This window comes from Polistes dominula, unplaced genomic scaffold (assembly GCF_049000335.1).
Source record: "Polistes dominula isolate Pdom_NZ unplaced genomic scaffold, Pdom_raw_medaka contig_11, whole genome shotgun sequence".
Lineage (NCBI taxonomy): Eukaryota > Metazoa > Arthropoda > Insecta > Hymenoptera > Vespidae > Polistes > Polistes dominula.
In genome coordinates, this window is record NW_028301154.1 from 4970589 (window position 1) to 4983139 (window position 12551).

General features: G+C 35.8%; 3 protein-coding genes and 1 long non-coding RNA gene across 4 annotated transcripts; 1 reads left to right on the forward strand and 3 right to left on the reverse strand.

Moving 5' to 3' along the window:
• Positions 1–546: 546 nt before the first annotated feature.
• On the reverse strand, positions 547–1980 carry LOC149030623 (uncharacterized). Its single transcript, XM_089178667.1, has one exon. It carries the CDS (start codon positions 1978–1980, stop codon positions 547–549), a length of 1434 nt encoding a protein of 477 aa, XP_089034793.1.
• A 1053-nt stretch (positions 1981–3033) lies between these two features.
• Positions 3034–3618, reverse strand: LOC149030624 (uncharacterized). The gene has a single exon (XM_089178668.1). The coding sequence runs from the start codon at positions 3616–3618 to the stop codon at positions 3034–3036; it is 585 nt and encodes a 194-aa protein (XP_089034794.1).
• Positions 3549–4350, reverse strand: LOC149030625 (uncharacterized). The gene is made up of 2 exons (XM_089178669.1): positions 4014–4350; positions 3549–3912 (listed from the first exon to the last, which is right to left on the reverse strand). The coding sequence occupies exons 1-2, from the start codon at positions 4348–4350 to the stop codon at positions 3662–3664; spliced, it is 588 nt and encodes a 195-aa protein (XP_089034795.1). The 3' UTR covers positions 3549–3661.
• Positions 4351–6694: 2344 nt separating this feature from the next.
• On the forward strand, positions 6695–8157 carry LOC149030626 (uncharacterized). The gene is made up of 2 exons (XR_016178559.1): positions 6695–7182; positions 7570–8157. It is a non-coding gene; the product is annotated as an uncharacterized LOC149030626 (long non-coding RNA).
• Positions 8158–12551: the final 4394 nt, after the last annotated feature.

Genomic DNA, 12551 nt, shown 5'->3' on the forward strand with positions numbered 1-12551 from the left:
ACGTATTCCGGGATCATAAAATTTTTAAGTATTTCTATATATGTAGAACTCATTTTTTTATGAACGACTGTAATTAATGGTTTCTCGGATTGAAAAAGTTTGTTTAAAGTTGTGAATTTTGGTAAAATCCATTCCAGAAAATGATAATATAATTTTGTAATTGGATTATTAAGATTTTGAAGTATAAATTCTTCTATTTCAAAATTTAAAGCCGAAGAAGTTTTTGTTTTTCGTGAATTTGATCTTTTTGTTTTTATATCGTAAACGATATTATTAAAATAGGTGACCCGGCAAACGTTGTTTTGCCATATAAATAATTTCCTATTAATTTCTAGTGTAGACAAAAAATAGCTTACTTATTGTAAGTATGTATGTATGTTAGAATGTGTATATTGTATGTATGTAAGAATGTGGTATATTCGTGAAATAAGCATGGAGCGCTTTGAACGATAAAAGGCAAACATTATTTTTAAGTTATTATAATTTATTCCTTAAAATTATATATCATTAATTAAACAATTACGACAGTAACACTATTAAACAATATCAATCTTTTAATGCTATAGCGTGAACAATATTTTTTGTTAGTCCATCTTTAGCTAACACAAACAAACTGGATGGTTTACCCACTCGAGAGCATGCCACGTATAATTGTCCGTGTGAAAAACATGGTGTTCTCAAATCTAATCCACAAACAGACATCGTTTGACCTTGGGATTTGTTGATAGTCATTGCAAATGCCAATCTAATCGGAAACTGAATACGTTTGAATTGAATTGGCACATCTGTAGGTATAATAGGAATCCGTGGTATGAGTATATTTTCACCTCTGAACTTGCCATTTAAAATCCTGGCTTCGATCACGTTTTTCATTAATTTGTGAATGAATAATCGCGTACCGTTGCACAGCCTGGGCGGGTTCAAATTACGAAGCAAGATAATTGGAGATCCAACCTTTAATTGTAAATTATGCGGTGGCATGCCTGGCAAATCCAGTGAGTTCAAAAACTCTGTGGGAAAATTTACTGCTTCGCTGTCGTCGCAAACTGTATCAATAGATTTATATGATACCAAGTTCCCTGGCAACAACATTTGTATCTTCAGATTTAAATTGTCAACGTCTATATTTTTTGCCGCTAAAATCGCTCTTTCGGCAAGCCATTCATGATTTATGTACTGTGTGTGTACATCGGGAAATATTTGTTCAATGAGAGTATCTTGCGAATCAGCGATTGTGCAGAAATCGGTCGGTAATTTTACGTATCCAGTTTCATCTATAGCAAGTTTTCCATCACCGATATCTAAGAGTTGTTTTGAAAATGTTTCAGCGGATGGATCTTGAAGCATTTGAACGCGCATATTTATTTTTAGCTGTAATTTTTCAACATTACGCCACAATGGAGATGATTTTAAGCAAGCGTTGATCTCATCAGCGTATGTTGAACGTGGAATGACTGGAAGTGTTTGTCTGAAATCACCTGAAAGGACCAACAGAGTTCCGCCAAATAGTTTGTCACTGTTTTTAAGATCTTTCAATGTCCTGTTCAACGCCTCAAGTGAATGTTTGTGTGCCATAGTACATTCATCCCAAATAATAATTTTACACCGTTTCAGCACAGTGGCCATGGACGATTGTTTCTTAATGTTGCATACTGCGTCAGGGTTATTCTGAATATTTAGTGGCAGCTTAAATACTGAATGAGCTGTTCTACCTCCATCCAATAAAGTTGCTGCAATGCCCGATGATGCAACGGCCAATGCGATGCCATTATTTGATCGTATTTCAGCAAGAATTAGCGAAATAACGAATGTTTTGCCAGTTCCACCCGGTGCATCCAAAAAGAAGAACCCACCTTGTCCAGCTGAAACTGCGAGCATAATGCGATCATAAATAGTTCTTTGTTCCTCATTCATTAGTGGGACATTGCGGGCAACAATCGCTGCCATTTCTACAGTACTGTACTGCAGTTCACGATTCATTTCAGTATTCATTAAATCAGATGCAGTTCGATTTGGCGAATTCATACCGAGAATTACAAATTGGTAAGTTGGCAATGGCAATGCAAAGATCCTCAATAGCAATCAATGCTTCATTGTACATTTCGTCGCTGAATGTTATGGTTAGATCGTGGCACCGTATACGATGTTGATGCAATATATCATCAGTCATTGAATCTTTGTGATTTTCCCATAATATCTGTGCTCGGGCTGGGAAACATGTAGTCAACACTATAGCGAATAGTAGACGATTTTGTATTGCTGTACAGTTCAATGCAGCTTCAGCAAGCATGCATTCCCACTGGTTGTCGTCATGCAGCAAGCCGAGTGCAAGGCATGCATCTTTATACGTTGGATATTGTTGCCCATTCACTTTACGTATATCTTGAAATGATAATGGGCCAGTAACATTAACCAACAACAGTCGAAGATAAAAGCACTCCGTGTGTCTTGGATTGACTGTAAATAATCGCCCCAAGGCGTTTGATTTAAATATATTGAGACATGCAGCAACTGGTGAGCCTTGCTTGCAGGGCATCCATGTTTTTGTTTGAGTCCATGTGAAATAGCGTGGTACTTGTGAATAGAGTAATGTTCGTGCAAAGGCACCAAAATCATCCGCACGATTACACAATTCAAAAAATGCAGTGAGTGTAGTTTTAGGTGGATTTATTGCACGATCAATCGCTGTCTCGTTCGTGAAAAATACACGCTGACCGTTTTCAAGATGGATGGCTAAGTGAACAACTGCTGGATCCCGTTCATGAATTGGAAAACCAAAGATACGCCAAGCAGCTTCATTGGAGCTGATGTACCGACCAATTTGGTAGAGCGTTATTTCATCGTTTTTATTCACTGGAGGAGCATTCACATTAGTATTTTCCATTCTAAACACAGCTATATCACTGCCTTTATGGATATACTTGCAAATGTATTGGATGCTCTTCACAGAACTGCAGAACTCAACATTAATATGAGCATTATATGTCTTGCTCAGCAAAGGCAGAATATGGCACCACCCAACGATTGTCAATATCAATGTCTGTGTTGATGATATTTTTTAATAAATGATTGTCCGCCATTTTCAGGATTTCTTCGACGATATATTGGGTATCCGTCGACATTTGTGACCGTATCATTGGTAAAATCTTTAGGGAAATTTTTATTACATTTTCCATCAGCCATGCAAGGCGATGAACTATTAAGAGTACCACATGGACCATGAATCATGTTTGTTGAAACAATATCAAACAGCAGTTGGTCAGTGGATGGATCTGGAATTTCCGCAGAAATGATACTATCAATTTCTTCAGGACAGATTTTGTCGATGAACCAAACCAAAATGTGTGCATGAGGTAATCCTCGCTTTCGCCACTCAACCGAATACATCCAGCAACGTGTGGGATCAAATACATATGATTTAGTAATGAAACTTATTAAAGACTTTAACTTTTGTCTGAACACACGTGCTGTAATGTCATGGCGATGTATTGCATTTTGGCCAGGCAGTAGCAAAGATGTAATCTCTGGCCATTTTGGACTACATGTGAACGTGATAAATAAACATGGTCGTCCATATTCGCGCACGAAAGTCAGAGCATCTTGTATATATTCTTGCATATGACGTGGACTGCCTACGTACGATGATGGTAAAATGACATGGTTACCAATTTCGGCGACGTCGGCGTTGTTGTTGATAGCGTCTCGCAAATGAATGTACTCTTCCGCGCGCAGCTTTTTGTTGATTATATCGTAAGTATCTTAGTCGTTCGCTCTCAATCTTCGCGTACATGTCGACCATGAATTGTTGACAAAGCTCACGACATCGTAAAATGACGTTGTCCAGGCCACGTCTAATCATTAATCGGTACGCATAATAATCCTTTGAGCTAACGTTCTTGTTTGTTTCAGCTCCTGTAATATTTGTTCATAAAAATTAATTTAAATTTAATACGTTCAATAATTTAATTGTTTTGTTAAATGATTAATGATCAAATTAATAATCAATGAAGTACCTGATACGGGATCTCGTTGTTTTATGTTCATGCAATATCCGTCTTGTCCCTTCCAGAATATTAGCGGATATTGGAGAGCATCATATGAACGGTGTGTGTCAGCAATGAGCTGAAGATTATTATTTCTTCTACGAATCACAATTTCTCGTGCGGCTGTACAATCGCCAACCATGATTCCAGCAACATCATCAACAACGGGTGCATTGAATCTACGAATATGCTCTCCAGCTGGTGTTTTATCAGGATTAATGACGATAGCGTGATTATCGCTTTGTAATTGGTGCCTATGTGATTTGAATATTTTCAACAACTCGTTGTGCTCGTTCAAAAAGAGCATCTAGCTCGCTGACGATGCGCCTGGCATAAAGTGAATCAAGGTTATTATAATCACAACGTGCATTCACGCGATTGGCAAGTGCGCTTTCGGAATCCTCGCCGCCCATAAAGTAGATCTGTAAGAATTTATGTGGTTCGTTTGGCATTGGCAGCATTCATTTTATGATAAACTTGGCCTCTGATTTTGAATGTAGAATTGAATTGTTGACCATTTGCATTAGTATTTCGAACTATTTCTGTTGCTCCGAACGATGTCATTTGAAAGCATGAATTGAATCTTCGAATTGACTTCAGGAACACATTAGAATCTGGATCCGTGCCGATAAGTAAGCCGTTCAATGGTTCAGGTGGTGTTTCAATTTCAGGTAGTTGCACTTTTCCTAACGCGCAACACATCCCAGCTGGCTCATTTTTGAATTTCAGAGCATGACAATGCGGACATTCCTTGTCCATAGCACCAATTACCACTTTTGAATGAGCATAATATTCAATATCGGGCTCATACTGGAATGCTAGACGCAGGAATGAATCAGATATAAATACTCGATGTACCTGTTGTCGTTGTTGGTCACTTGTTCTTCGTCTATTGACTGTGAAACGGCGTGATTTTCGTTGTTCTAATCTTCTGACTTCATTGCGTTCAGCTGGTGTATCTTCTGTCTCTTCTTGATGCAATTGCGCCATTCTGACACGTGCATCAGTATTTTGTTGCTGGATTTGTTCTTCTGTTCTTTCGGATCTTCTATTTCGCAACTTTAGAGCTTTAATTGTACTGCGGCTCAAATCAGCCCCTTTGCGTTTTCTTGGCATTGTGTGATTTTTTGGAAACTATGAAAATCTTAATTGTTCAATTACATTTTTTTAATAAAATTAAATTAAAATTACATTTTTATAAGATCAACAACATAAAATAAATAAAAAAAGTGAGTACTTTTGAGGTTATAAAATCACTTGATTAACTAATCGTGCAAAATACACTCAAAATTGATAATTTAATTATTATTGATAAAATAGGAATGATTAAAAGTTAATATAAGAGTTACACTGAGATAGCAAAATAATAATTGTCAACGTTACTACTACACTTGATGCATAAACAATAATGATGGCCGACAACTGTGTAGGGAGTGAGAAAGAAAGGAGACCGGCTTCGTTCTCATCCCTACTCCGTGCTGTTTACTGGGTCAGAAGTGACACCTATAGACATCTGGCGGGGATAATAATAACTAAATAAATGACGATTGATCAGTTTTCGACCGGAGAGGAAAAATGATTAAATTACTAAAATGGCTATTAAAAAATAAGGGTTGATCATAGAAGGATGAAAATTGAGGATTGTATGTATTTTTGTATGTTGTATCATAAAAAAATAGAAATTAAAAATTTTGTCTAAAAAATGAAAAAAAAAGTTTAGTGGTGGACTACCCCTAACATTTAGGGGGATGAAAAATAGATGTTGGCCGATTCTCATAGATACCGGATAAGCACAAAAAATTTCATCAAAATCGGTCAAAAAGAAACCAGTAATACTGATTTCAACTAAATGTGAAGAAAAAATTTGACGATAACAAAGAAAAAACACGGTAGAGAATGGCATTCAACAAAACCTGCTATCATTCACTCGTATAATACCTTCATGGGGGGTGTAGACGAATCTGATAAAATGTTATACGCATATCTTGATGAACGTAGAACTGTAAAATATTGGAAAAAGTTGCTTTCAATATCATGAATCGCATGGTTTTGAATGCTTATATTATTTATAAAAAAAGTGCGAATAATAGAGCAATGACCCGGTTAGATTTTATTTCGCGAATTATTTTTGATATTGGGCGTGAATGGATGAAAGAGAAGAGGATACGAGTTTTTCAACGTGATTTTTTAGACGAAAATAGGCCACGTTTAGTGAAGTTGCCACAACGCAACTTACGGAATTGCGTAGTGTGTAGCACTAAAAATAAGAGAAAAAGATCGCATCTGATTTGTGTACAATGTGAAAAGGGAGTTCATCCAACCTGTTATCATAAACATCAATGTTTTACATAGTAAAAGTTATTTCCAATAAAATATTATTTGTTTTTCAATTTTTTCATATTTTTAATTTATAACATATTTTACAAAAAATATACTATGTACATCTATCTATCTATATATATATAAAAATCTCGTGTCACAGTTTTCGTTCCCATACTTCTCCGAAACGGCTTGACCGATTTTGATGAAATTTTTGTGCTTATCCGGTATCTATGAGAATCGGCCGACATCTATTTTTCATCCCCCCTAAATGTTAGGGGTAGTCCACCCCTAAACTTTTTTTTTATTTTTTAGACAAAATTTGTAATTTCTATTTTTTTATGATACAACATACAAAAATACATACAATCCTCAATTTTCATCCTTCTATGATCAACCCTTATTTTTTAATAGCCATTTTAGTAATTTAATCATTTTTCCTCTCCGGTCGAAAACTGATCAATCGTCATTTATTTAGTTATTATTATCCCCGCCAGATGTCTATAGGTGTCACTTCTGACCCAGTAAACAGCACGGAGTAGGGATGAGAACGAAGCCGGTCTCCTTTCTTTCTCACTCCCTACACAGTTGTCGGCCATCATTATTGTTTATGCATCAAGTGTAGTAGTAACGTTGACAATTATTATTTTGCTATCTCAGTGTAACTCTTATATTAACTTTTAATCATTCCTATTTTATCAATAATAATTAAATTATCAATTTTGAGTGTATTTTGCACGATTAGTTAATCAAGTGATTTTATAACCTCAAAAGTACTCAACACGTGACACGAGCTTCCAATAACAACGGATTTTGTGTTGTAAGTATACTTTTTTTTATTTATATCGAAAATGTTGTTGATCTTATAAAAATGTAATTTTAATTTAATTTTATTAAAAAATGTAATTGAACAATTAAGATTTTCATAGTTTCCAAAAAAATCAATCATTATGAATCTTTATTTTGAAATGTCAATGGAAATATTGGTTGTATGAAAAAATTATAAGAGACAATGTTTTCATAAAATTTAATTTTTTACTTTTGTTTGAAAAATTTTTTCCATAAAACTTATATTTTTGTTATAATTTCATAAATTAAAACTAATCATTTCAAAACTGCGGCAAAAATCCTGGCCCTAATTATACTTTTAACATTTTTCATCATTAAATAATTTCATTAATTCTATTTATGTATGTTTTGCTCGGAGGATTACTATGCGTATCGGTTGATGATTAGACGCGGTCAGGACAAAATCATTCTACGATTTCGTGAACTTTGCCAACAATTCATAGTAGACATGTACGTGAAGATAGGGAGCGAATGACTATGATACTTACGATTTAATCAACAGAAACTGCGTGCGGAAGAATACAATCACTTGCGTGGGACTATTGTAAACAACGCCGAAACCGCAGAAATTGGTAATTCAGTCATTCTACCATAATCGTACATAGGCAGTCCACGTTACATGCAAGAATATAAAAAGGAAGCTATGACTTTCGTGCTAAAATACGAACGGAAAAACATCGTACAATCCATAAAACTTACAGATTTATAATGTTTCTTTTAGTGTTATTATGATTAGTGATTATCATATTATTGCGATATGTAAATATATAATAGATTAATTGATGTTATTAAGTACAATGAATTAAAGAAATGGATGTTTGGTGTTTTGAAATTATGCTAGGTGCTAAGTTGGAAAAAAACGAATGTAATAAAACAAATTTCAATAAGATAAGATAAGCAGTTTTAGAATTATTAATAGACAAATAAATTGTGACACTGATTTTTATATATAGACTTTTATTTAGTAATTAATATATAGAATAAAAAATTATATAATGAATTTTATTAATTAATAAATTATCTTTGTTTTATCAGTTTTACGTTCTTTCATTTAACGATTTTTAAATCGATCTGATTTTGAAAAAGTTTTCACCTCAAAAAAAGCCACAGCAACGCGTGGCCGGGGCACCCTAGTTAAAATATAAAGTTAACGCGTCCCACTGCTCTAGAAGCCTGGTAATTACAGCCGTTACTGAAAGCCATCGAGTCTCCACTGGACACAAAATTTTATGATTTTTCAGCTCTAAAAATTGTTGATATTGTTTAAATTCATGCTGCTGCTTACAACTTGATGAGAAGTGATTATAAATAGAATGAAATAATTTTTCACAATTAGACGGTATTGCGTCACAAGCTTCACTGGCACAAAGGTAAAGCAAATGACAAATACGTGTCATGATGTAAATGTTAAGACAACTATCTTTAAATCTTGTTCTTACTGAATAATGTTTACCTATCATCGCATTACAACCGTCTGACCCGAAACCAATAATTTTGTCAAAGAATACAGAGAAGCGTTGAAAAGATTTCCGGACACAATTGAAAAGATTCCTGGACACAATTGAAAAGATGCTCTGCTGTAGCAGATACTTCTCTAGAATCACGCATTAGTACTATTATTATGCAACAATTGAAATAACGCTAGACTCGAATAAAAATTATCTACATAGACTGTGTTACCATTTTGTAAGAAAGGTTGTAAAAGCGACAAAACTATCGCACCCGATTTTCTAATCGCCGTAGCTGTATTTTTAACAAATGTCGAACGTCCGCAATAAACTATAGTATCTTGCACGTAGCCGGTTTTGCAATCACAAAGCATGTAAGATTTGATACCTAATCTATTCCTTTTCGAAGGAATATATTGTTTGAATGACAAACGGCCTTTGTATAACATAAGGCTTTCTTAAATACAAAGATCTTGAAATAGATGGAATGTATGATTGAAAGATTCTCGGAACATACTAACTACATCTCTAATTTTGACTAAACGATCATCACTACGCTCAAACTCGTGTGTAAAATGGATTGTGCTGAGTAGCGAAAGATAGCGATTTCTGATCATAATTTCAGAAAAAATACTGGAACGTAATTATTTTTCTTTTGACCAATACTCTTGTATTTTTAGTTTTTTGTTGCGTGTCATCAATAATGACAATGCAAAAAAACAGTATAGTTCGTCTATTGTAGTCGGAGCGTCCAAATTTTTATGAGCCCGATAGTCGTCAGTTTCATCGACAATGTATTTTACGAGCTCCTCAGAAATAAATAGTTCAAAATAATCTAAAATAGATGACGATCTCGGTAATTTCATCTTTATTCCTGAGTCCTTCGTAGAAAATGGATGTATTTGTGGCATGAAATTTTTAGTGGTCCATGTTAGATTGCACTTCTTCTCGGTATCATTTTCGATTGATTTGGATTCTGAATCTGATGTGCTGCATATATTTCTTCTGCGTCGTTTAGGCAAGTTAGAATTATCTTCATTTTCATCAGATAATCCATTATGAAACATCTTTCTTCTATTCCGTGCATACATTTTACGAGTGTGTTAAGGTAGTACTCCCCTGTGTCGGTTTAAAAAAATCGAATTTTTTTTTACATATTTCGTAAGAAAAAACATTTCAAAAATATGTTTCGAAAATTTCAGACCAATATTCAAAGTATTCTTAAAGTTATAACCGAAAGTATAGAGCGCGCCGTAGTATGTATAACTCAGAACGCCTCTATTTTGTTGCCCCTATTTACTCTCTGTTAGGTAGACTATTTTAATTAAATTAATTCAAATCGATTTAAAACAAATATCTACCGGGTGATTAAAATATCTTACTCGTAAAGCTAGGGGACTTAAATTATATTAATTATATAAAATATATAAATAATATAAAATAAATTATATAAAATACATTTAATTTATTTCATTTATTAATTTATTTAATTTTATTTAATTTATTTCATCAATATAATATTAACACGATCGTAAGATATATAAATTCACCCGTTAAATTAGATTAACATACATTCGTTTGCGAAGATTCGAAATTACCCTTGACCTTGTTTATCCCAACTTTCTCCTTTCGTTTGTTTCCCCTTCAAACGATAAATCCCCAACGTTAACAGATTATCTGTCAACGTTGTTTCCTTCCCCTTTCCTTCCCTATCATTTTATGAATCTTCGTAGCGTCTTAATTCGTCGTTAATTTATTTTTTATTATTTATTATTTTTGGTAAATTATTAATACACGCTGCGCCACACGCGTCACTTAGGCACGGTTAAAAAAGGCAAGGAATGCAGGCTCTGTACCGACTGGGTAATTGCTCGCTTGCCGGCGGATACCGGTTATCCTTCGCGACGTCGTGGGCGATCCCTGTTTTACCGACTTCGATAAAACAAAATTTTAATTACCGACTGTGGCCACTTTTGGTCACTAATTTATTTTATTTTATTTATTGCCTTTTTTTTAATTTTATTTTATTTATTGACATTATTTATTTTATTTTATTATATTTATTACCTTTTCTATTTTTTTAATTTATTTATTAACTTTTTTATTTATTTTATTTATTTTATTTTTTTACTTTTTTATTTATTTCATCTTATTTTATTTATAACCTTTTAATTTATTTTATTTTATTTTTTCTATTAACTTTTTCGTGTACCTTAATTTATTGACATTTTTATTCTATTTCTTTTAATTATTACCTTATTATTTATTTTATTTTATTTTATTTTTTTATTAGTCTATATAGTATTTATTTTAATTATGACATCGCTCACGGCGGCCCAGGTCGGTGCGGAGGACGTTAGGGAAATAATTATTCTAAGCCCTTCCGTCACAGAGCCTTCAGTGCGAGCTGTGTCCTGCCGAAAACATAGAGCAGGATGCACCGCGATGGTCGCCGGGATGGAATCTTTAAAAGGGCGGGGAGGCTCAAAGATTATATAAAACATTTAAAAATAAATCATAAAAACATTAATTATAAAATCATTCGTAAATGTGCGGTGTGTGATTACATTGGCGACGGGGTGTATGCCCATCGCCGTGTAACCATGCACCATAAAAAGATGCATATGCCTCCGTCCCCCCCCCCCCGAAATATGCGAGTTCACCCACGGACGCCCCAACCACCACCTTGTATACCTTCTCCACTCTCTAACTCTGACTACAGGGATTCATTCGCAAACGTCGTGCGGAGGCGGGTGACAAGATCCCAGTCTAGGGTCCCCCCAACGCTATTTTGGAGAAGGACCCCACCACCCGCAACTTCCTCTCCATCACAACCATCAGCCACCGAGCCCCTTCAAGATGAAGAAGCACAACGGCGGGTGACAAGGTCACAATCGAGGGGTGCTCGAACACCATCAAGGAGGAGGACGCTGTCACCCGCCCGTCCCTCTCCAACACGACTAACAGCGTTGGAGCACCTCCTGGAGGAGGGGAAGAGATCCGTCGGCCCGCCCCTCCCCACGCCGCGGAGTCCACCTCCCACATCAGCGAGGAGGGCCTTTAGGGGGTCTCTCTCCCTGCGTCAAATGGGAGTCCGTAGAAGGGTTGTGTACTCTTTACCGCTGTCGCCAGAGCAGGAAGTGGCCACGAGCTGCGCTCTAGCGACACTCACTACAGCCAGTACTACCACTACCACCTGTATGGGCTTCCTTCTATCTACCAGGGCCCCCTTACCACAGAGAAGTCCCCCAGTACGGCCGCACATACCATCCAGGCGGCCACCAACACCACCCCAGCGGCTGCCAACACTACCAGAGCGGCCGCCGACGCCACCAGAGCGGCCGCAGACACAATTGGAACAGAGGTTGGCAAGGGTACCAGGAAGGAGGACAGAACCTCAGGGGCGGACTCCGCCTCCGTCAAGTGAGGGAGAGCAAGAAGAGGAATGGAGGCTGGTGTGGTGTAAAAGAATAGGTGGAGGGGGAAGAAGAGGAAGAAGAGGAAAGCCGACGTCCCCCGGGTCCGATTTAAACCCTGAGAAACCAACCGGAAACCGTCCTGACCCTGGGGTTCCCTTTTTTTAACGTCAAATTGGAGTACCCCAATTCAATTTGCGGAAGCACAGAGCCTTTTGTGAATAAAATGACAGGCTCTTAAAAAATAATCAGTATTTCTTCAAAGAAATTGTATAAATTTATTTTTCTACTAAAACGTGCTAATAACGAATTTGCGACGACTACGTATTTGATTATGAATCAATTAAATCCAATTTAATATTGAATATACAGAAATACTCTATTATATATTATATGAAATAGTAATCCTAAAGAAAGTGACATATACTTAGCATTATACAATTTTTATTCCTGTGCTTATAACTTAAGTCAGTTGA